The sequence below is a fragment of the Trachemys scripta genome, chromosome 1, assembly GCF_013100865.1.
Source record: "Trachemys scripta elegans isolate TJP31775 chromosome 1, CAS_Tse_1.0, whole genome shotgun sequence".
In the NCBI taxonomy this organism is placed as follows: domain Eukaryota; kingdom Metazoa; phylum Chordata; order Testudines; family Emydidae; genus Trachemys; species Trachemys scripta.
In genome coordinates this window covers 267,131,531-267,156,961 of record NC_048298.1, presented here as the reverse complement: position 1 = coordinate 267,156,961, position 25,431 = coordinate 267,131,531, and the positions used below count along the sequence as shown (strand labels likewise).

Below are 25,431 nucleotides of genomic sequence, written 5' to 3'. Positions count from 1 at the left end.
AAGAGAGTGGGGGGGGGGGGGGGGGGGGGGGGGGGGGGGGGGAGAAAGGTGTGGAGCTATGGATAGCTGGGTGAGTTAAGAGCAGCATGAAAGATGCTCTAATTTACATTGAGGACAGCGAAGAAGGTGGCTAATAACTAAGGTTAAGATTTTGTCATGGTTATTTTTAGTAAAAGTCACGGACAGGTTATGGACAATAAACCAAAATTCATGGAAGCCCGTGACCTGCCCCTGATTTTTACTAAGAATAACTGACAAAATGGGGAGGAAGGGATCCAGCACCCACTGCTAATGCGGCTCTGGGGTCCCCCAGGTGCTTGCGGCGGCTTGGAGATCCGGAGTCCTCCCACTGCCCGTAGTGGCTGAAAGTGCCAGGGTCCCTCCTGTTGCAAGCGGCAGCTCAGAGCTGTGGGGTCCCCCCCATCACACATGGTGGCTGGGAGCTCAAAGGGGTGCCCCTCCCCGCAGCTCAGAGTTCTGCAGGGCCACCCCACTCGGCTGGGAGCTGCAACTGGCGAATCAAAATTGAGTAATTATCTGATGGTGGATGGCACACACTGATTGCTGCCAGGTGGTCTTGTATAGAACTGAGGGAGAGCCCCGTCATTTTGACAGAACGCAGACAGTCCAATATAAGGGGAATATTTGCTGACGTGGGATTTGTGTTCTAGCTGCATGCAGATGGAAAAACTCTTCCACTCAGCTGAATAATGTTTCCTAGTGAACTCCTTTCAGCTGTTATTAAGGATGGTTTGTACGGCTTCAGAGCAGGAATGTTCTAAGTCTGACACCCATCCAAAAACTAAGCAATGAGATGAAGTGCTCCAGGGATGGGGTGATTGATACTGCATTTCTCCTGGGTCAAAAGATCAGGAAAGGACAGGATACTGATTGAATGATGAGATGACACTAAATGGAGATTTGGGAACCAAATTTATTTTTGAGCCAATTGGGGGCGAAGAGTATGACTCCTGCTGTGCCCTGTCCTGTTGAAGTTTCCATAGGACCTGAGGTAGGAATGCTAGAGAGGAAAGGCATAGTTCAGGTTTCCTAACCAGGTCAGAAGGATAGCAACACCCTGAGAGTGTAGATCTAGAGCTCCCCTAGAACAGTAGATGTTGCATTTCCTGTTCATTTGGGAGGCAAACAGATTCTAGGTGGGGTTCCCCATTGAGTGAAAATACTGTTCACTACCGAATCATGCAGCTCCCACTCATTATTAATAGCAAAATACCTAATGGGGGTGTCTGCCAACACATTCTGAGTTCCCAGAAGGCAAGATGAGGACAGGGTGATTCAATTCCTAATACACAAATTCCATAGGGCAATTACTTCTATACACAAGAGAATGGATCTTACCCCTCCTTGCTTGTTGATGTAAAAGTTGGTTATGCTGTTTAACGTTATGAAGACATGATGGAACTGGATAAACCGAAGAAAGGCATTGCAAGCCTATCAGACTGCACTAAATTCCAAAAGACTGATGTGCATCCTGGTTTCTTGGGGTGTCCAAGTGCATTGTGCTGTATGTCTGTGTGGCCCCCACAGCTCAGCAGGGAGGCATGTGTAATTACTGTATTGTCCGGTAAGGGGGATAGTAAGGGAACACCCATACGTAGTTGATGGCATGACATTACATCACAGATTATGTTACATTAGCAATTACGTTACTTTGGAAGGAAGCGTCACTGTGGTATTCATGCTGTGTTTAGTCAGCGAATGCACTGTTTGGAGCCAAGGCTCTAGTCAATTTAAGAAGAGTCTGGCGAATGGGGTAACAAGTGCATGAAGCCACATGTCTCAGAATGAAAACAAGTTCTGACTGGTACTTGAGGGTTGCAAATAACCTGGTCTATCAGGTTGTTCATATCACGAAACCTGTTCCTTGGTAGATAAGCTCTTGCAGTGATTGAGTCCAAAGTCACTTCATGTAGTCTGTGGTCTGTATCAGAGTGAGGATATACTTTTCAAAGTTTACACTGGCTTCAAGAAAGAAAAGGAGCTGAAGTATTAATGAGGTTGATATGCAGGCCTCTTGAAATGTCCTGGCAACAATTAGCCAGTTGGTGAAATAAGGGATGACAGTCAGACTTTTCTACCTGAAATGAGTTGCTATTACCAGGATGACTTAGATAAAGAGCTTGGGATCAGAGGCAAAACCAAATGGAAGCATCCTGTACTGGAAGTGGTCTGGGCCCACCATGAAATTGAGAGAGGGCTGGGGGGGGGGGGGGGGGAATGAATGTCTACGTGAATGTACGTGTCCGTCATAGAGAGAGCTGTAAATGGAAATGTCTTTTTACGGGGGTGGGATTATGGAAGCAAGTGTGATTATATGAAATTTCAGCTTACAAATAACACGATTGAGATTGCAGAGTTGGAGAATGGGTCTCTAACCACTCTTCTTTTTGGGTACTAGGAAGTACATCAAGTAAAAACCTTTTCCCTGGTGTTGGAGAGGTTTCCACTCTATTGATCCTCATTGGAGGAGGGATCCTACTTCCTGACTAAGAATCCCTCATGAGAATGGTCCCTGAAGAGGAATGGAATGGGGGTTTTGGAGGAGGTAGGGAAGTAAACTATTGCACAGCCAGATTGAATGATATCTAATACCCACCCACCCATTGTTATAGCACTCCAGTTGTAGAAATAGAGTGCTAAATGACTGTTAAAAGATATGCGGGTATAGGATAGTGGCAGCATAATTGATGGTGTGCAGTTCTTGAACTTCCATTATAGATGTAACAGGAAAATTTTAATAAGCGCACAAGAGAGACTTGAGCAAAACACTCATAAGTAGGACCTAACGGCTTTGTTAGGACAAAATTAAAGTTCTATGACAGCAGAGGCTCCCTAATGGGAGGAACCTAGAGAATGTAGGGGAGAGAAGTCCTTGTTCTTAACAGAATTGTGTTGAGCAGATATTACAATCATACGTCAGAGTGGCACCTTCCCTGGATTACAAAAGGACGATTTGAACCCTTCAAAAACAGAAACAGTCCACATTACTCAGTAGGCTATCCTCCACATTGTAAGGTGAGTATTTCTAGGTTGGAACGCAGAATTCTCCCTTGTGGTTAAGACAGGACCTCTGGACAGATAGGCAGTGATTATGATGGCTCTCTGGCCATCTGAAGATACCAGTGCTAACAAGGTCACATTGAGGCTATTAATATAATATTTGCTCTATCCAAACTGCTAATCCTTATGACCTTGGGTATCAGGGAAATGGGAGAGAAGGCATATAGAATAGTGTTGGATTGAGTCCTGCTGCATCACATCTTAGAGGGAGCTTTTGTTCCTGTATACTCTTCTGTGATAAACTTGGCATCTGGTAGTTTTGTTGGGCACAAAGACATCTATTACTGCATGGCCCTAGACATCAAATAGTGCTACAGCCACCACTGGTTTCAAGGACCACTTCTGTTGATCATTAGATGGCCTGCTGAGCAAATCTACCTCCATCTAATCCACCCCTGCAAGGTGAAATGCAATGAGGTTTAGCTTTAGATGAAGCACAGCCATAGTTTTATTGCCTCCACAGATAAGAGCTGTGTTTATTGACACAGCACACAGCTACAGTGTTGTCTGTAAGCAACTGTATTATATAATTCTGCAGGGATCCGCAATAGGCTTTAAGGGCCCACTGCACTGTTCTGAGCTCTAGCATGCTGATATATAATCTGGACTAAGGTGTTTTAACGATCATGTACCTAGAGGTCTTGGTTCTGTGGACCCCAGGCCAAATCAGAGGTAACAGTGATGGCAGTGGTTACTGTGATGGCAAGTGACGGGCAATGAAGATTTCTCCTCCTCCCCAGATGATGTTTTCCCTGTTCTCCCACCAATGAAGCTATTGGAGTACTTGAGGTTGGATGGCCAGTTTCCTTCGAAGGCTGTGTACATTCAGTGTACAGTAAAGCACTGAGATGGAGTGCACCCCTGTATTCACACTACTGTAATCACCTTTGTATAAAATATGCCTTGTAATGTATCATTTGAAAGAATAACTCACTGGTCAATAATATCATGATGAAATGTGTGTAGCATCACTATATGTAAAGTTATAAACAATCTGAAATTGGGTCTCAAATGTGTTTACCAGACAAGTCTGGGGAGTGGGTAAACCAGTTTCTCAAAGACAAAGGACAAGCTCACACCTCTAGCGAGGTGTCATCAAAGCTGATGGGCAATCACCTGTCAAGTGGTGGTTCTTTTGCAAGGAAAGGGGGCAGAAACAAATAGATCTGCATCTTAGCAAACAACAGAATGGACCCTCTTTCACCACCATACTCCTCCATCCTCACAATGGGAGTGAACTTTATTTAGGGTAACCCTCAAGAAAATATATTTCAAAGAGTGACTAACTATAAAAGTAGGGGGGGGGGGCGGGAGAAGGGGAGAAACATGCCAAGTTATCCTCAAAAAGAACAGGAGTACTTGTGGCACCTTAGAGACTAACAAATTTATTAGAGCATAAGCTTTCGTGGGCTACAACCCACTTCTTCGGATGCATATAGAGTGAAACATATATTGAGGAGATATATATACACACACACATACAGAGAGCATGAACAGGTGGGAGTTGTCCTACCAACTCTGAGAAGCCAATTAAGTAGGAGAAAAAAAAACTTTTGAAGTGATAATCAAGATAGCTCAGTACAGACAGTTTGATAAGAAGCAAGTGTGAGAATACTTACAAGGGGAGATAGATTCAATGTTTGTAATGGCTCAGCCATTCCCAGTCCTTATTTAATCCTGAGTTGATTGTGTCTAGTTTGCATATCAATTCCAGCCCAGCAGTCTCTCATTGGAGTCTGTTTTTGAAGTTTTTCTGTTTTAAGATAGCCACCCGCAGGTCTGTCATAGAATGGCCAGACAGGTTAAAGTGTTCTCCCACTGGTTTTTGAGTATTATGATTCCTGATGTCAGATTTGTGTCCATTAATTCTTTTGCGTAGAGACTGTCCGGTTTGGCCAATGTACATGGCAGAGGGGCATTGCTGGCACACGATGGCATATATCGCATTGGTAGATGTGCAAGTGAACGAGCCCCTGATGGTATGGTTGATGTGATTAGGCCCCATGATGTCTCATTTGTTAGTCTGTAAGGTGCCACAAGTACTCCTGTTCTTTTTTGAGAATACAGACTAACACGGCTGCTACTCTGAAACATGCCAAGTTATATCTCCCTATCCATCTCTTGCTTTCACCTAAGACAACAATAGAAACCCCGCATTTGATTTTGGGAGAAATCCTGACCTGAAATTTGGTCAGCCATGTTGCTGGGAGCATGTAGTAAGAATGTTATCTTGAACCAAGTCTAGCTGGTTAAGTTTTAGTCCTAGGAAGCATTTTACTTTTATTTCTCTAGTCATTTCTGAGTTTAATGCCTTATACTTGTACTCACTTAAACCCTATCTCTTTGTAGTTAAATAAATTTGTTTTATTCTTAATCAAAACTAATCCAGTGTTGTGAACTGCATGGGTACTCCTTTTCAAGTACCAGACTGTTGCGTATTGATCCCCTTAGAGAGGAAATGGACCTAATATATTTGGACTGTCCAGTAGAGGGCTGGACAGTGCAGAACACACATTTTTTGGGGGGGAAATTTGGGAGTGGGATTGTGTTGGAGTCACCCTGCAACTAGCAACCAAAGGCTGCTGGAAGCTAAAGTGTGTCTGGTGTTCGGTCACAGGCTGCTGAGGTCAGAGTTGCTGGGCACACAGACACTCAGGGTGTGACCTGCATGCTGGATGACTGTTTGTGAGTGGCCTTGGTGGAAGCTACAGCAGCAAAGCACTGTGACGCACCCAAGTTTGCAGGGCAGCATTGAGACAGCACCTCACTGGTCTGGATTGCACCCGGAATATCATACCCATCATCCAGTGCTGCAAGGTTTTCATATTCAGATAAGCAAAAGGTGTAATGATGTAGGTCCAATGAAGTTATCAAGCCTACTAGTCTTCAGAAAAATTGTGAGGTCTGAACTAGTTGTTCCCTGAATTGTGAGGGAGTCTCAAGTTTTGAAAAATCTTTTCTCCAGAAGGAAGGCTCTGGGCTCAGTGGAGTCCATGAATGTGACAACAAAGGTGATGCGTTCTACAGGAGGTAGTGTGATTGTCAAACAAGAGGTGCACTTCTTAAAGCCGTTATAGGGTGCAAGGTCCAAAGGCTCCTAAAACAAGGCAAGGGATATTTACTTCAAACTATCCTATGCTACTCTGGCCTAAATATTTACAATAAGGTCTTAAACTAGGCTGAGGGGAAAAAGTCCTGAAGTCAGGAAGGATTTCTGTTCATTCTCTGTGGCAGCAAACAAACTGAGGTGACTGGAGAGTGTGGTGATGTCAACATTACACAAGAAAAATTGAAATGGGCCATCCTGATTATCACTACAAAAGTGATTTTTCCTCAGGCTGATAATAGTCCACTTTAATTGATTTGTCTCATTAGAGTTGGTTAGGCAACTCCCACCTTTTCATGTTCTGTGTGTATATGTATCTTCCTACTGTATTTTCCACTCCAGGCATCTGATGCATCCCACGAAAGCTTATGCCCAAATAAATTTGTTAGTCTCTAAGGTGCTACAAGTACTCCTTGTTCTTTTCACTTCTATAGGTATTACTGAGACAACATATTCAGGAGCATTTGAGAGAATATTAGATGTTCAGAGGTTTAAAGTATCTGTAATTACACTAAGATAAAAATGTATAAGGAATATTAATCATTCTTCATAACATCAGACAATATCTAGTGTTTGAAAGAAACTTCTCTCAATAAGCAACTTACTGCATTATTTTCTATTTTAGGGGTTTGTATACCATCTTCTGAAGAGTCTGGTATTGGCCAATGATGGGGAAAAAGAATAGAAGACACTGTTCCTACAATGACCTGAGCCAGAGATTGGCAAACTATGGCCCGCGGGCGACATCCAGCCCGGTCCCTGAGCTCCTGCCCCGGGAGGCTAGCCCCTGACCCCTTCCCTGCTGTTCCCCCCTTCCTTGCAGCCTCAGCTCACTGCGCCGCTGGCGCAATGCTCTGGGCAGCGGGCTGCAAGCTCCTGGGGCAGCGCAGCTGCAGAGCCGGTGCTGCGTGCTGTGCTGTGGCGACGGCGTGGCTGGCTCCACCGGTGCTCCAGGCAGCACGGTAAGGGGGCAGGGAGCAGGGGGGTTGGATAGAGGGCAGGGGCGTTTGGGGTGGTGGTCAGGGGGTGGGCGGTGTGGATAGGGGTCGGGGCGGACAGAGGGCGGGGAAGAGGGAGTTGAATGGGGGCAGAGGTCCAGGGGAGCAGTCAGGAATAAGAGGAAGGGTTGGATGGGGCGGTGGGGGGCAGTCAGGGGACAGGGGGAAGGGGTGGTTGGATGGGGCAGAGGTCCTGGGGGGGCCATCAGGAATGAGAGGAGAGATTGGATGGGGTGGTGGGGGGCAGTCAGGGGCGGGGATTCCGGGGGCAGTTGGGGACAGGGAGCGGGTGGGGTGGATGGGGCAGGAGTCCCGGGGGGGCCCGTCAGGGAATGGGGGGGGAGGGGGGTGGATGGGACAGGAGGGGGGGGGGGGGGGGGGAGAAACCGGGCCATGACCCCCTCCCCTAACCAGCCCTCCATACAATTTCCAAAACCCAATGCGACCCTCAGGTCAAAAAGTTTGCCCGCTCCTGACCTAAGCTAATAAAATGTACTTATGGATTAATAATTATTACAGAGCATTCCTAGATTTTTGATTTCTCAGCATAATGGAATCAAGGCAGATGTCTTGAGTAGAATTACAGGAGATACAGAGTAGTTTTGATGCAACGAATAGATTTTTTTTAATCAATTATAGAATTTTATAGCCCCTTACATGTCCATAGACTGTTCCAACTGTTAAAGTTTGAGAAACCTTGTACAGTAGGATAATGCACATGCAGCTGGACAAAAAGGCATGAAACAACGAATCTCCATACAACTACAGTTCAAAAGATATGTTGACTAGGGAAGGGCGGTATAAAATAATTTGCCTTTTGAAAAGCAAATTTATTTGGTGTAATTTTAGTAGCTTCACTTATTCTCACCTCATCAGATCCTGGACTAAATTCATATCCAATTGCAAAACACTTGAAGCCATAGAAACAGGCCTTTTCATCTTTCACGTAGTCTGATGCAGTTTCCAGTGAAAAGAGTGCTTCATTTCCTAACATAAAATAAATCTATGTGAATTCCTCCTTTTTCATCCACTTTTATATCACAAAAAATAAATATGAAAATTAGCCTTTAAACATAACTGGTGGAAGAAACACTTGAGCAATCTGCATATCTATACCACATAAAAGAAAGTAAATAATTACTCCATGATATCCAACCAATTGCAATAATTGGCCCACCTTTCTAATCTGAGTCTGGCTTCTCCTCAGCTTTATATTCTAAAAACTAAACTGAATAATTCAGTCTCATTATTTAAGATAGTCATCAAAAGTCTAATTTTGACTAAGTAAAGTTTACTTCTCTGGGAATTACTATAATTTAAGTTCACTTTTGTTAATTATACTTCAAAACCCTCCATTTTATTTAAACAGGCAATTTATAAACTCTTTTTACCTGGCAACACTAAAACCATGGTAGGCCATCCAGATGTGCCTGAAAATTTCTTTAGTTCAATCCATGAATTAAGATTTTCATGAACAGGAGTTTGCTTTTGTCCAAATCCTGAGTTCAGGACAATTCTGACAGGAATTAGCAAGCGAAGGACATCCTCTGATTGAGCTGTGCCACACTGAGCATCAAACTCTATTGTCATCCACCTGACGCATTCTGGGAAAGTCACCTAAAACAAACAACAGTTGGAAAATAAACACAAAAATCATTGTACACTTCTAATTAATTTTGGTTTAAGTATCTTACTTTAAACGTAATATTTAAAAATGGTCAAGTATTGAAAGATAAAGGAAAGTTACTTATCTCTACAGTAACTGGAGTTTTTCAAGATGTGTTGCCTATGAGTGTCCCATTTCTGGTATGCATAGACCATAAATCAGAACATGGTAGCCAGCAGTGTCAGTTAGGTCAGGCCTAGGCCCATCATACCCTAGAGCCCCCAAGCTGCTCTCCCACAAGGGCATACAAGGGAGGAGCAACCAACTGACCCTCAGTTCCTTCGCCAATACAAAGTCAAGATGTAATTAGACTCCGTGGGAGGGGAAAAACGAGGGTGAGTCATGAAACACATATATACACCACATTTTGAAGGTACTGTCGGGATAAGTAATTTTCCTTTCTTCGAGTGCTTGTCTGTGTGTTCCACTTATGATGACTCACAAGCAGGTAACAATTAAGGAGGAGAGTAGAAGGATTCTAATTAAATAATGACTTAGGCATGGCTCTGCCAAATCAAGCATCAGATGTACATTTCTCTATGATGGAAAAGAGCCTGGAATAGCTGCTTTATGTACAACAGCTATGGAAATACCCCTAAAAGAAGCTGCAGATGCTCTAGTCAAGTGCACTCTAATTTACCTTGGAGGTTCTAATCTAGCTAATTTAGAACATATTAATATAGTCTGACATCACCTATATGTGGTTCACATTGCTTGCACTTTAGATATTTCAGCAAAGGCAATGAACAACCTAGGGGATACTCTAGATGACTTTGTTCAGTGTAAATAAAATACTACGACCTGGACAACATCTAAAGGGTGCAGGCTGGCTTCCCCTTTTGATGAATATGTTTTTTTGTTTGTTCTGGGGGTTTTTTTGGGAGGGGGGTGCAGATAGGCAAATGAATGTATAGGATCAAATGAAAAGGAGAGTTTCAGAGAAACTTAGACCACACCTTAATTATCTCTGAGAAAGATCAGATAAGGAGGACCAGCTATAAGATTTTGAAGTTGACCCACTCATGACAAGGTAATTGTCACAAGGAAAGCCATCTTCAGGGAAAGATGAGCTAACAAACGTGTGGTCATAGGTTCCAATGCAGATCCTACTGAACAATTAAGGATGATATTAATATCCTAGGACAGGGGTGGTCCTCGGATTGTAGAAAATAACTGAAGGAGTCCTCAAAAGAAATATGATCACAGGAGGATGAGAAAAAAAACATGACCATCAGCTGATGATGAGCAAAAATGGATGCCAAAGAAACAGAGCATATATAGATAATCCAGATATTTTCAAAGAGATAGTCAATATTCAAGGATATGAGGGATCTCTGTCTTTGATGGGGAGAAGCTAGGCTAGGCTAACCACATAGAAAAGCACTTTCATTTTAAATAAACCTACTAGGATCTTTTCTACTCTGAATCAAGATATTCTGCACATCCATACAGCAAGTTTTCTCCATATCTTTTAACTAGAGACTTTCCAGGCCATGAGATAAAGAGAGGCAAGATCTGGATGAAGTTAGTCTGACTGACTAAGGCTGGCAAGAGAGGAAATTATATTTGGATAAAGTCTGAAGATCTGGAAATGAATTCTGCCTTTGCCAGGACGGAGTTAGGAGAATGACTAATGCAGAATCCTGGTTGATTTTCCTCAAATCGCAAGGGGTTAATGGGATTACAGGATAGGCATAATAGAGACTGTCATTCCATGGAATCAGAAAAGCATCTGCCTTCAAACCGGGGCTCTAACATCTTCCAGAGCAGAAACTTGCATTTCTTATTTCCTCTGATTGTAAACAAATCTGCCTGGGGAATGCCCCAATGCCTGAACATTGACTTGATGACCGAGTCTTTGATCAACCACTTGAGGTCCTGTATGAAGTGGTTCTTTGTGCAAGTGTCTGCCCAGATTATCTGCCAATATGTCATGAAGACCTATCAGATGAATTACTGATTATCCAGTGGTGGATACACCAATTCCACAGCACAATAGTTTCTCTGCATAAGGGAGAAGATCTGGCACTTCCTTGTTTCTTGATATAGAACATTGAAGTGGTATTGATCATCACTATTTGGATGTTTTGGGCCTTGATGTGAGTCAGACATACTGCTCTGAGCTCTAGGATGTTGCTATGCAGACAAACCTCCTCTTTGGACTACCAACCTTGTACTATGAGGGCATCCAAATGCTCTCCCCATTTGAACATTAAGGCATGGGGCACTATACACTTTACAGGAAATGTAAAAGAGGGAGAAAGGAACACCTTGACATATTTGCTGAGTGTCCTTCTGCCAGTTTGGATCTGAATGTCTAAGTTGTGCAAACTGGAATGATAAAAAGACTTCAGCTATCCTCAGACGACAACTTAGATGAAGCTGGGACAGAGAATCACAAACGTCCATGAGGCTATATGGCCTAGCAAATGCAGATGTGTCCTCATGGTCATCTCAGGAGTCTGCCGGGGCTGGATGATCAGTAGACACTTGTTGAATCTGGTTTGAGGCAGATACACCTCCACCATAAAGGAGTCTATGAGGGCTGCAATAGATTCTATTTTCTGTGTAGAAATTAGATGTTATTTGTTTTGCTTATTTTTAGTCCCAACCTCAATAACAGGTACAGTATATATTGATTGTGATCTGCTGAGGAGATTTTCCATGAGCTAGCCAATTCAGAGGTGGGCTGCTGCTACTACTATACACTTTGAAAAATTTCTTGAGATCTTGATAATCCAAAATGGAGCACTTTGTATTGTTAATCTGAGTTACCAACTACAAAACACAGATATTTCCTGTGTGCTTGCTGAATGGGCATATATAATATGTAGAATGAAAGCTGGATTTCAAGGTATGAAAGCAAGACATATTACTATACCCATATCTCAACAATCTTGTTTGATGAGGAGGTAATTCACCAATGGCCTGAAACATCTGTACAAAATGTATGGGCAGACTGTTATTGCTGTTGATGGCCTGTAGGTGGCTGCCACAGGGATGGAGGTCTGACTTGTGATACTTCGGGTAGATTACTGTCTTCTAATGTGCTGAACAGACCACAGGGCCCAATAAGGCCAGGAGGAAGATATATAGGGATAAAGAGTGGGAGGAGGATAGAGCAGGCAGGGGGTCTGAAATATATGGGTCATAAAAAAGGGACCCTTGGAGGGTGGAACCACCCCCACTTATGTCCACAGCAGAAAAGATAAAGGAGTGATCTTCCTCAAATTGAGCAGCAGCCCTGATTGGGGTCTGAAAATTATGTTGTGCTGGGAGCTTTTTAGATGGTGCTAGAGATAAACCCAATATGGACAAAGAAAGCAAAAGGACAGACAGAGGCAAAACTCTAATATAAAAAACATCAGGACCTAATATAAAAAACATCAGGACCAATTGCGTTAGTGCCAAAACAAAAATTGAAAGGGTCAGTACCAAATTCAATGGTGCCGATATAGTCAGTACCAAAACTACTGGTGCTGAAGTGTAAGTGCTGCCTACTAGTACGAGAAGGCCTCATTAGCAGAAACAGATTTGTCCCTTTTTTTTGGTCCTCCCAAAAAACTTCTAGTGGGAGACCCACTCTTATGCTCCTTACAGAAGTTGATCAGGGGTTTCTCTCTCTCTCAACATGTGAGGAAGGAGCAGCCACAGAAGCTGCAAGAAAATGCCTCACAGGGACAGAGATAGTCCTGGAAGATGAGGACATAACAGAAGAATTCTAACTGAAGATTACTCCAAATCAGATATATCCTGCCTCTCTGGACCAGAGGCAGGTCTCATGGATTTATCCAGGAGATAAGTTTTTAACCTTGCCTCCTTGGATTCAGCAGTTTGTTACTAGTACATTACAAAGTACATTGGTCTTTAATGTGCTCCTCCCCAGGGCAAAATAAGCACATAGAATGTCTATGGTTGGGGGTGGAGCTGCCTCATACAATGACCAATATTTAAAGCCAAGAGATTATTGACCATCTCTAAGGCTGACTCCTGGTACAGGCTGAATGAAACAAAGAAAACTTGCCTGAACTAAAGCCTACACTAAGACACAATAAGATTCCTATCAACTGTATATTAAAACTATCCTATCCTAAGAACAGGTATTTACAATAAATTGGAAAAAGTGGGAGCAGAAGTACAAGAGGCCAGAAACTGCTAAGTCAGTGCTGTGTCTCAGCCACAGGCAGTGTAAAGGAAATGAGGGTGGTTGGTTATGCCAGCCCCTTTATGTTCTCCTGTGGAGAGAGGGTGGTAAAAGGCATGAAAGGTACAGGCATGGCCCAACGGACACCACTGGCTAAAACATTCTGACCTCTGGCATGTGCGCAACAGAAATGACACACACGTAGATAAGAACGCAAAGAAAAACAGGTTATTTTTATCTAAAATCAAACAATTGAATCAAATGACTGACTTCTGGGGACTGTAGGAAACTAGTCTGTAATCTGAGTTATCTTCATTAGATTCCAATCATCCTTGAAAAGAAATCCAAAAGAAGGCATGAGAATAATCTTATGTACACAGATTCATCTTATTTGCCCATTTTCCAGACCATTTCCCCCTTCTTTTTGCATTGCTCTAATGGCTTCACCATTCTCTACCAAATTAAGCATAAGCTTCTTGTCATCATTTTAAGTCGCTCTGCCACTTATTCTTGCTTTATCATGCAATATTCCATGCAATAGCAACACAATTATGATTAATGGATTTAATGTTTTTTGTCTCAAAGTAATCTCTTTAAAAATCAGGCTAATCTTTACTTTGTGAGACATCCTTACCTAGACTTTACTTCATGTAAGTGCCTTACCTATGCAATTCCATGCCTTGTTCTTTGGACTTCTTTTCATCTTAACCTTGAAGTCCGAATTTCCCGGGTTTGTAATGTTTGTTTTGGGATAATTACAACAGCCACAGAATGATTTTTTCCCCTTAAATTACTGTCAATATTAATACCAGTTTAAATGGTTTTTGTCCAGGATTTATTTTTCAATTATCTATTTCATATATAAACACTAAACAAGAGAGCCAAAGAGAATGCCACCAGAGTTGAACATATATAGCATCAATCTTAGATAACTTTTTGAGGACAGATTCAGTGGTATGCTTTGGCTGTTTTGTGCTCTCCTAAAACAGTACAAAGTAGCTGAACCATACTGGTGAATCTGATGCTTAGTATGTCAGCATGTAGCTATAGAACTTCGAGACAAACGAGAGCTGGGGACCTAGTATTCTACCAAGGAACTCTTTACACAAATGTACAGTCTTCCTCATCACCGAGTCATTTCAATCAACAGAAATAAGCATGCAAATTAACTGGAGAGGAAAGATGATGATTGGCTGAGTTGCTTCTAATGTTACAGCAGCCCCATTTAAGATCAACCTAACCTACTGACCTAGAACTGTACAGTTATAACAATTACTAATAAGTTAATTTAATTTCAATATCATTTCCCGAAATGCAACCTATGCATAAGTCATCTATTGGCAACATTTGAAGGAGTATGCTAAAATGTTATTGAGATCATCGGAGACAAAAAAGATCTGACATAGTGTGCTAAGTTTCTTAAATGAACCCTTTTATTTTAATTTCAACTCAAACTAATTAAGAGTTTTATTTGTATGTTGTTTGGAGCTTCAGGGGTTCCATGTATGGAGAAAATATTACAGGGTCAGAAACTCAACTTCTGTAGGAAGCCCAGACAGTTTAAAGCTCAAGTGATTATTTCTATTTTCTGCATCAGCTGTCCTGCTCTCTAAACAGAACATCTTATTTTCAAGAGCAGCAGATATGAATTGCAGCTTGTGTTGTTTCAGTACTTGCAACCTTCTGCTTCATAGTTCTGACTTCATTATGAAACGCATCAACTCTAGAAATGAAAATGATTTATTGAAAACTACAGACAGGGCTTAACCTCTGAGAACTCTGTATCCTAAATGGTGGTCAGATTTGAGGCAACTTCATGAATAATTTGAATTGCCACATCTTCCGGCCAACAAAACAAACTGGTGGTGCTACAGCATCGGGGGTCTCCCCTTGCTCAGAGCTAACATTACTTACACTCAAAGCTCTGATATCAGATTTCATAAGAGTACATTTTTGCACTCAATAAGAATGTTGTGGATATGCATTTGGACTATCTTTACCTATGAGAACAAACTTGTGGGGTATTATCCATTAGGTTCATGAATAGGCAGGAGTTTGTGAGGAGCTCACAAGGAAGGTGTTTCAGTCAAAGCAAAGCATTACACGACTCCCTAGCTTTGTTCCTTTAAACTTTGAAAATGTGACGCATATTAAACTATCCTTTGTCTATTTTGATTCATAACAAGAAATAAAACTTCACATTGTTAAAGAAACCATCTAAACAGACCCTCGCTGCTGAACAGAAAATAAATCAGACAGTATGTTACAACAGTGAAAACATCAGGAAACTGAGTTATAGCAACTGTTAAAAATGTGTATACAAAATGAGAATTTAACTAAAAGACTTAGGTTACGTACAGCTTTGCATCGGCTACCTCGGAACAAGTACACGACTCATAGCATGAGATTCATATATATAAAATCAAACAACAGTGCAAACACTGTATGCTCACAGCATAGACACAAACTAGGTAACAACTTTAGAGATGTTTTAAAAATCTATACATACTTTCAGTTTATGATATGTACTAAAAATCGCATACAGACATAGAAATGGTCCTTACCTTATAGTGAGTAACACAAGCTGGTTTATAAGGGTGTTCACTTTCTATGACAGCATAGTGATTAGAGGTCGTACCAGCTGAGAGCCCTTGTTCAGGTTGGTTTCCTGTGGTGCTGTCTGTAGACTGATTGGGGTTAAAGGAAGGAGGGGCATACTTCTGATTCAAAACTGCTACAGAGGGAAGTAACTGCTGTACTAGGCCAAAGACTTCAACAGCAACCTGTAGTATGACACAGTAGAATATAAAATAAATATTGTATGATATTGGGAGGAAAAAGTCAAAAAGCCTATAGTTCTCTACAGTAATTGAGATAATTCAAAAAAAGTAACACTATCATAGTTCAGTCATGTCATTTTGTTTACTTTTAAAAAAAAAACAAAAAAACAAAAAGAACACCTTCCTCCTCTCCTTTGTGCTTCGGCCACCATTCCAGAGTACATGCTTCTATGGTGATGATAGGTTCTGCTTGACAATGATCCCAAAGCATGCAGACAGATGCACATTTATTTTCATCATCTGAGTTAGATGCCACCAACAGAAGGTTGATTTGCTTTTTTGGTGGTTGAGGTTCTGTAGTTTCTGCATCAGTGTTGTTCTTTTACGATTTCTGACAGCATGTTCCACACCTCATTCCTCTCAGATTTTAGAAGGCACTTCAGATTCTTAAACCTTGGGTCAAGTGTTGTAACTATCTTTAGAAATCGCACATTGGTACCTTCTTTGTGTTTTGTCAAATCTGCAGTGAAAGTGTTCTTAAATCGATCAACATGTACTGGGTCATCATCCGAGACTGCCATAACATGAAATACATGGTAGAATGCAGGTAAAACCACCGAGCAGGAGATATACAATTCTCTCCCAAGCAGTTCAGTCACAAATTTAATTAATGCATTTTTTTTTTTTTTTTTTTTTTTTTTTAAGTGAGCATCAGCAGCATCGAAACATTTCCTCTGGAATGGTAGCCGAAGCATGAAGGGGCACATGAACGTTTAGCATATCTGGTACATAAATACCTTGCAACACGAGCTACAAAAGTGTCATGCGAACGCCTGTTGTCACTTTCAGATGACATTGTAAATCAGAAGCGGGCATTATTACATTATCTCCCATAAATGTAAACAAATTTGTTTGTCTTAGGGATTGGCTGAACAAGAAGTAGGACTGAGTGGACTTGTAGGCTCTAAAGTTTTACATTGCTTTGTTTTTGAGCGCAGTTACGTAAAAAAATAAATCCACATTTCTAAGTTAAACTTTCACTAGAAAAATTGCACAACAGCACTTGTATGAGGTGAATTGAAAAATACGTTTTCTTTTGTTTCGTCTTTGTTACAGTGCAAATATTTGTAATCAAAAATGATAATATAAAGTTAGCATTGTACACTTTGTATTCTGTGTTGTAATTGAAATCAATATATTTGAAAATGTAGAAAAGCATACAAAAATATTTATAATAAATTTCAATTGGTATTCTATTATTGTTTAACAGTGCGATTAACCGTAAATAATTTTTTTATCAAGTTAATTTGTTTTGCGTTAATCATTTACGTTAACTGCGATTAACTGACAGCCCTAGAAAATAAGATACTGAATAAATAGTAAATAAAAGTTTAGTTACTACATAAATGCGGTATTTTCCCCTTGATCCCTATGCAAACCTCCTACAGACATTAACTATTGTGAATTTAGGGACATATGAAGTCTTGAATTTAATTATGCTCAGTGGCGGGGATACAAACATGAAGTATGTCCTTCTCCTCCAACTGGGTTTAACATCTCTATAAACAATGTAAAATTTACTTCTCACACCTAAGTTTCTAGATTTTAAGCCCACTTCAGAGAAGGGCCATATACATTTGCCATTGACCTTCTGAAGTATAGTGCCATGTACATTCACAGCAATATGCAGATGATTAATCATCATCATAGGCCATAAAAGTTACCAAACTGGGGGGGAACCCCCCACAAATGAATGGAGAATCACCCTCACATATGAATTTGCTAAAGAGGGGCACAGATTTCACCAAGCCAAAAGCAAAGTTATTTTCACATGAAAAAAGCAGGAAAGTCTCTCTTTAAAACAAAGAAATCCCATTTCAAGATCCAGAATCACAGCAATGTTAAAATTTTAAAGCAAACAATGAAATCCCATGAGGTTATTGCTTAATTTGTGAATGGTGAAATAATATCAAATTGTATCAATAAGCCTCATATTTTTGTTACTTTGGAGTGACCAATGCACTGCAGAAGATGGAACGCGTCCATCTTAAAGAATCTTTTGTTATTTTTTAGTAAAATTAGTTTTGAGGCTACAAGTTACAGCCATGTGGACTGAAGATGTTATAACAGCAGAAATTAAATAGAGTATTCAAGTAGTCAGGGCCTGATGAAATTTATCATAGGGTACTTAAAGAACTAGCTGAGGCAATCTTGGAACCATTAGCAATTATCTTTGAGAACTCATGGAGGACAGTTGAGGTCCCAGAGGACTGGAGAAAGGCAAACATAGTACCTATTTTTAAAAAGGGGGAACAAAGAGGATCTGGAGAATTACAGACCAGTCAGCCAATCTTCAATACCTGGAAAGATTATTTATTAATTATTAAACAATCAATTTGTAAGCACCTAGAGCAGGGATTCTCAAACTTCATTGCACTGTGACCTCCTTCAGACAATAAAAATTACTACATGACCCCAGGAGCGGGGGACTGAAGCCTGAGCCAGCCCGAACCCCCTGTGGGGGGGAGCCAAAGCTAAAGCCCAAGGGCTTCAGCCCCAGGCAGGGGGCCTGTTACCTGAGTCCCAATGCCGAGGGCTGAAGCCCTTGGGCATTGGTCCTGGGACACAGCAAGTCTAAGCCAGCCCTGGTGACCCCATCAAAATGGGGATGCAACGCACAGTTTGAGAACTGCTGACCTACAGCATAATAGGGCTATAAGGAATAGCGAACAGGAATTTGTCAAGAACAAATCATGCCAAACCAATCATAATTTTTTTCTTTGACAGGGTTACTAGCCTAGTAGACTGGGAGAAGCAATAGACGTGATATATCTTTATTTCAGTAAGGCTTTTGACACAATCCCACACAACATTCTCATAAGCAAACTAAGGTCTAGCAGACTGGGAGAAGCAAAAGATCTGGAGAAAGGGGTAAACAGTGAGGTGGCAAAGTTTGCAGACGATACTAAACTGCTCAAGATCGTTCAGACCAAAGCATACTGTGAAGAACTTCAAAAAGATCTCACAATACTAAGTGAATGGGCAACAAAATGGCAAATGAAATTTAATGTGGATAAATGTAAAGTAATGCACATTGGAAAAAATAACTCCAACTATACATACAATATGATGGGGGCTAATTTAACTACAACTAATCAGGAAAGAGATCAGAGAACTATCCACGATGACTCCAAGAAGACGCAGTGTGCAGCGGCAGTCAAAAAAGCAAACAGGATGTTAGGAATCATTAAAAAAGGGATAGAGAATAAGACGGAGAATATCTTATTGTCCTTATATAAATTCATGGTACGCCCACATCTTGAATACCGTGTATAGATATGGTCTCCTCATCTCAAAAAAGATATACTGGCATTAGAAAAGGTACAGAGAAGGGCAACTAAAATGATTAGAGGTTTGGAACGGGTCCCATATGAGGAGAGATTAAAGAGGCTAGGACTTTTCAGCTTGGAAAAGAAGAGACTAAGGGGGGATATGATAGAGGTATATAAAATCATGAGTGGTGTGGAGAAAGTGAATAAGGAAAAGTTATTTACTTGTTCCCATAGGGGCCACCAAATGAAATTAATGGGCAGCAGGTTTAAAACAAATAAAAGGAAGTTGTTCTTCACACAGCGCACAGTCAACCTGTGGAACTCCTGGCCTGAGGAGGTTGTGAAGGCTAGGACTATAACAGCGTTTAAAAGAGAACTAGATAAATTCATGGAGGCTAAGTCCATTAATGGCTATTAGCCAGGATGGGTAAGGAATGGTGTCCCTAGCCTCTGTTTGTCAGAAGGTGGAGATGGATGGCAGAAGAGAGATCACTTGATCATTACCTGTTAGGTTCACTCTCTCTGGAACACCTGGCATTGGTCACTGTTGGTAGACAGGATACTGGGCTGAATGGACCTTTGGTCTGACCCACTGTGGCCATTCTTATGCTCTTATGAAATGCGGTCTAGATGAAATTACTATAAGGTGCATGCAGAACTGGGTGAACGATTGTAGTGAGAGAGTAGTTATCAGTGGTTCACTGTGTAGTAACTATGGCCAGAGCACTAGCACCTGCTGCAGGTTTGAGTTATTGACATGCTATAAGGGCCTGCAGCTGTGATGCAGCAGCATGGAATGCTGACCTGGGAAGGGAACAGCTCACTGGAGAGTAGCTCAAGCTGGGAAGGGGCTTGGATGACTTCAGAAGGGGAGGCAGTTGGAAAAAGCTGTTAGAGAAGGAGGAGGGAAGAAGAAGAATCTAGATGCTGAGTTAGTGGATGAACTGGGGCTGGGGTACAAAGTGAGGTTAAAAAAAAATGGACATGTTTAGTTTTGAGACTGAGGGGGAACCTGAAAGTAGGACAAGAAGTAATGGGCTTAATCTGCAGCAAGGGAGATTTAGGTTAGATATGAGGAAAACCTTTCTAACTATAAAGGTAGTTAAGCTCTGGAATAAGCCGCCAAGGGAGGCTGTGGAATCCCCATCAATGGAGGTTTTTAAGAACACGATGAACAAACACTTGTCAGGGATGGTCTAGGTTTATTTAGTTGGTCCTGTCTCAGCACAGGGGGCTGGATTTACAGACTTCTCGAGGTCCCTTCCAGCACTACATTTCTATAAATCTATGAAAAAGCGGCTAAGAAAACATTGCTATAAATTGGTCTTTTAGATCATAAGTAATATTCTGAGACAACAGTAGAAAAAGGTAAGGGTAGAGAAAGCGCCTATAGGAAATTCTTGTGACCATGGCTGAAAAATCCTAACACTTTTGAGGCAGCTTTTAATGTGTCAAGTGTTCTAAGGTTAATCAGGAATTCACAAGAATACACAAACAAAAGAGTGCCTTTCAGACTACAACCATCTCTTACACAGCATTTTAAAAATACATCTGTACAGGTTACTAAAGAACATACCTTGGGAATAGCTGCAGCTACTGGTCCTATGTAGGCTATTATAAGGGGAAGCAGCATTGAAAACAGACTGGAAGAGCTGAGCAATTCTGGAATGTCTTCAGCTAAACAAAGATTATTATAATAATTAGATATTCTTTATAATGAACGTACTATAGCTCTGACAAAATTATTTTTTTCTGTTTTGCCTACTGTACAGTAATGGCTTATAAAGTAAAAACTTATGTTTACAGTGATGCATTTTCAGTATAAATTATTTTCATCATAAAGTTTAAGAGTCAACTTAAGAGCCTGCAAAATTCATTTTAAGCTAAAATCCTCATTTAAAACATTCACTGTATAAAAACCTTCATTTGTTAGAGCAGAAATAAATTATTCTGTCAAATGATTACTAAAGGTATAAAAACTGTTTAAGTTCAAAAATAAAATCTGCAACAAATTTCTAAAATATGGTCTAATATTTTAGAGTCAATTAATCCTTATTCTGAAGTAGTAGCCCAAACACTACTTTAATTATTTAAGACCAAATGATAACCTCCTAAAAATGGGGATTTATTGCAAAAATGCTCACATTATCTCCAACAGTTTTGCTGATAAACACAGTAATGAAAAACATGCTGTAATTTATACAGTAGACAGTGGCACTGGATCGGGGGGAGGGTGGAAGGGGCCCAGGGCCCTCTCACTTTTTGAAAATGAGGATTGTGGTCCGTCCATTTTTCACTGGGGCAGACCGTGCCCTCTTCCCTGTGAAGTCCCAACCTCCTGCCAGGCCAGTGTGGAGCCCGACCAGGAAGCCTGGGCAGCTGTCGGGAACCGCGACAGAACCTCAACCTGCCCTAGGTGGGGGACCCAGGGAACATGGACACGAGCCAGAGGCTGCGCAGCCCTAGTTGAGGGTCCGCCACAGTTGCCTGCCTGGCTCTTATCATGGCCGGGCTTCGGCTCTGCGGCTCCCCACAGGCGAAGTCGGGTCGGGGAGAGCAGCGCTGGCAGCTGCAGGAAGCGGGTCCCTCCACCAGTCCTGGGCAGGAGCTCCAGGGGGAGGGCAGGGGGCTGCTTTCGGCCCCCCACTCCCTGGGCGGGAGGTGGTTGGGCTCCCCAACCCTGTTCTGGCTTGGCCAGGGAAAGGGTCTTGGGGGGGAGGTCCCCCACTTTTGGGAAGGCTCTGGCACCCTTAACAGTAGATGAATATTCCTGAGGGGCAGGAGGGGGAAGAATTATATGTTAATACTATCTATACTGTAGAGACACTGATCTCACTACCATTAATTCGTGTTGCCAAAGAATAAAACTAAGTTTCAATTAGAAAAAAAGTCTTACCATCTACAGCAAGAGCCCTGTGTAACAGGTCTTTGGCAGCTCGTACCACAGCACTCACAACAGAAATAGCTCTGCTACAGTTTTTATCTTCTTCATTAGCTTTACTTAAAAGCTGTGACTGTAGATCTCCATCATATTCACTCCTGGATAGCAGATTAAGTTAAAGTGAGTTCATAATATACAAATTTTACCTTTAAAAGATATTACGTACATTTGACTTTTAAAGCAAATCTTGACAGAGGCTTATTTTAAATTGCACAAAGAAAATCAATTAATTTATAAAGAAAGAGCAAAAAAAATGAACAAAATAAATAATACCGCATGTAGTGAGAGACCATGGAAGAAATACTGGGAGTGACAGCTACATAAAAATCTTTCCAAATCAATTTTGATTTGGAGAGAAAACGTATATCAAGTTGAAATATATTACTCTATTTAGATGCTTTCTTCAAATCTTCATATCACAGAAACATCCTAATTGCTATACTGGACTAGGTCAATTGTCCATCTACTCCAACAAAAAATTCTATCAGATTCACCACAGGAATGTATAAAACTTCTATAATGGAAATTTTAGTGATAGAACTTCCTCAAGAAATGTTTTTCCCTCCTAATTGAAGGAATAATTTTATGATGAACAGCCCTGGATGGGCAAATTTCCCTACAAGATCATTTTTTTCTTTGAAAAAGATTATGCTAGGACATAGTGCCTCCCTACGAATTAATGGAGCAGTACACAAAACCTTTCCAGTCATGCACATAAGGTGCTAGACAGCTCAGTAGACACTTGGAAAGCAGTCATATGATTTTTTTAAACACACATTTTATTTTAAACCCAAACTGAAATTATATCCAGACTCTGAACAGGGGGAGGGTCTCGACTGTCAAACTGAAGAGAAGTCATCAGGTAAGGAAAATGTCCCATTCTATCCTAGATTCTCTATGCTAGCCCAAAACACTTGAGACTTTCCAAAGTAACAGTCTAGACCATTAAGTGGAACAAGCATCCCACAATGCCCCACATGATGCTCCTTCTGAATACTGCATTGGAAGAAGCCTGGGCATCCACTTAATAGTGTTTGAAAAAGGCATGGAGTGATGCCCAAGTGACTTCTTTACACCAGCAAAGATGTTTATGCCAATAATTCTGACAAGGAGTTCTTGAGTGATTCTGGGACTTCCTTCCGGCTACTGATGTAACCCTCACTGGGGAGTTATTTTATCCAATAAGACAGGGTAGATTTGGCTGTTGCTTTTTCCCTTCTTAAATTCTTCTTTCATGAAGGAAAGCCTCCTTGACTCCCTGAACTTCTGAGTTCTCTGGGACATTCTTAATGTTCTGATCAATCACAAACTAACAGTTCCTTACTGTTCCTTGGATTAGGACACAAAGGAGGAATACTTATAATTGGGGTTAAAATAAAGAGAGATACTTCAGCCAAATTTCTGGCACTGTCCTAAAAACTTCCTCCTCCTGATGAAGCACAATGAACGAGGCTGAATTTTTGTCAACCAACGACAGGAATTTAAGCGAGAGAGGCCACAGAAAATTCTTCGTAATGGCTCAAATGGTAGTTTGGCAAGAGTGTTCAGGACCAAGTCTAGTTATGGCAGGGGTTCTCAAACTGGGGGTCAGGACCCCTGAGGGGGCTGCGAGGCTATTACATGGGGGGTTGCGAACTGTCAGCCTCCAGTGCAAACTACGCTTTGCCTCCAGCATTTATAATGGTGTTAAATATATAAAAATGTTTTTAATTTATAAGGGTGGGGGTCGTCGCACTCAGAGGCTTGCTGTGTGAAAGGGTTCACCAATACAAAAGTTTGAGAACCACTGAGTTATGGTGACCTGAAAAGCAGCCTCAGATTCTTCACAGTCTTATGGAAACATATGACCAGAATATGCCCCTAATGGCATTTTATCTAAAGAACCCTGTAAGGTTACAATTACTGCTAAGTGGATTTTCAGTGAACTGGAACTTATTCCTAAATCCAGACTACCCCCCAAAATAACCAGAACACTGGGGACTCTAGCATTGGAGTAAATCCTTCAATTGTCACACCAAGTAGAGAATACTTGCCAAACCAACACATGATGCACTGTGGTACATTGTTACAGAGAGATCATCAAAACTGAATTTACCATATATTGTTCTGTGGTCACTGACAATGGGCCATGTATTAGGATATGTGCTGTCAATGCATCCCAGAATTGAGGCTCTGCTACCAGATTTACCATGTCTGCATACTGAGACGTTACAGCCATCTTTGCTATTTTTCAGTTTTCTACATACAGTGCCAACTGATTGATCTTTCTATTATTTTTCTGCCCATGTCAGAAGCAAGTTCAACACCTCATTAGCTGTGTCTTTGCTTCTTGGACATCTTGACAATTTTATGTATTAAACAATGATCATGTTGCGTGTCTGTACCTAACTGGTACCTAACCATTTATCCTGAGCTACCACATTTCAAAGATAGGCTCCCTTCCCTGACAAGCTACCGCTTTTTCTTAGGTTAGTCTCACTTCAACTTGTAGCCTTTGAAGTTAGAGCTTAAATCTGAAGTCAGAGTCTGAGTTGAACACCTTGCCACTGTTAGCAAGGTGCAACTGCTGGGCTGTCTCCATTTTAGGCAGGCTGAAACCTTTCTTGTGAGGGGTGGGTTGACCAAGGGAAAAATGCTGCCGGGACAGAGGAGTGTGCGCAGTCTACCCCTGAGAGACAAGGGCGACTGCTATAACTCAGCTGGAAGTATCAGGAGCATAGGTGCCATCAGCCAGAACAATGCCTAGAGCTTTTCTGTCCTTTGAAGAAAGGCAGAGAAAGGTAGTCTATTTCTTGGAAGGGGAATTCACCTATCCCTAGTCCCTGGACCCAGGGTGAGATATGCCAGAATGGCATGGTTCCCACACTCCCACTGTGTTCACTGACTAGCTCAGTAGAGCACTACCTGTGAATTTTGTGAGGGGGATGCTCCCCTGTCCTGTGCCCTGCTTGGACTTCCTAGCTGTTAAGGGGTCTCTGGTAGACAACATCTTGTCCTCTATTCTGCCTATTCTTTCCTAGGCCTGATTATCCAAGAGCCAGAAATCTTCAACAAACAGAGCACAAGGTGAGAAAGGCAAAACAAATGTCTTCAATAACTCCCTGAGTATAGCCTGGGATAGCCACACAGTCCCATCATGATTTTTGAGGTCCCCGAACCTTATTTTCTCCTCAATCCTTTGTTATAGTCAGTGAAGTACCAAACTCATCACTTGCTATAGACAGGAACAACTGAGCTTATGAGCCAGAAAGACTTCTATATGCAAAAGATGACATCACCAACAAAGTTTTGTGCACTGTCTCCATCTGCTTGAAAGGAGGAACCAAACGCAAGCGTCTGATCTGGCACAGAACATCAAAGAGAAAACACGTTTTCATTAAGTT

At 41.5% G+C, this 25,431-nt stretch overlaps 1 protein-coding gene across 13 annotated transcripts in view; it reads right to left on the bottom strand.

The window, feature by feature from the left end:
• Positions 1-25,431, bottom strand: part of MYCBP2 (MYC binding protein 2) — a 395,137-nt gene that overhangs the window by 155,917 nt on the left and 213,789 nt on the right. For all 13 annotated transcript variants that reach the window (XM_034758293.1, XM_034758294.1, XM_034758297.1 and 10 more), the window contains 5 exons: positions 22,004-22,146; positions 20,684-20,784; positions 15,560-15,778; positions 8,577-8,802; positions 8,054-8,172 (listed from right to left, as the gene is read on the bottom strand). In XM_034758293.1, coding sequence (XP_034614184.1) covers positions 8,054-8,172; positions 8,577-8,802; positions 15,560-15,778; positions 20,684-20,784; positions 22,004-22,146 — 808 coding nt within the window. The remainder of the gene's footprint in view (positions 1-8,053; positions 8,173-8,576; positions 8,803-15,559; positions 15,779-20,683; positions 20,785-22,003; positions 22,147-25,431) is intronic.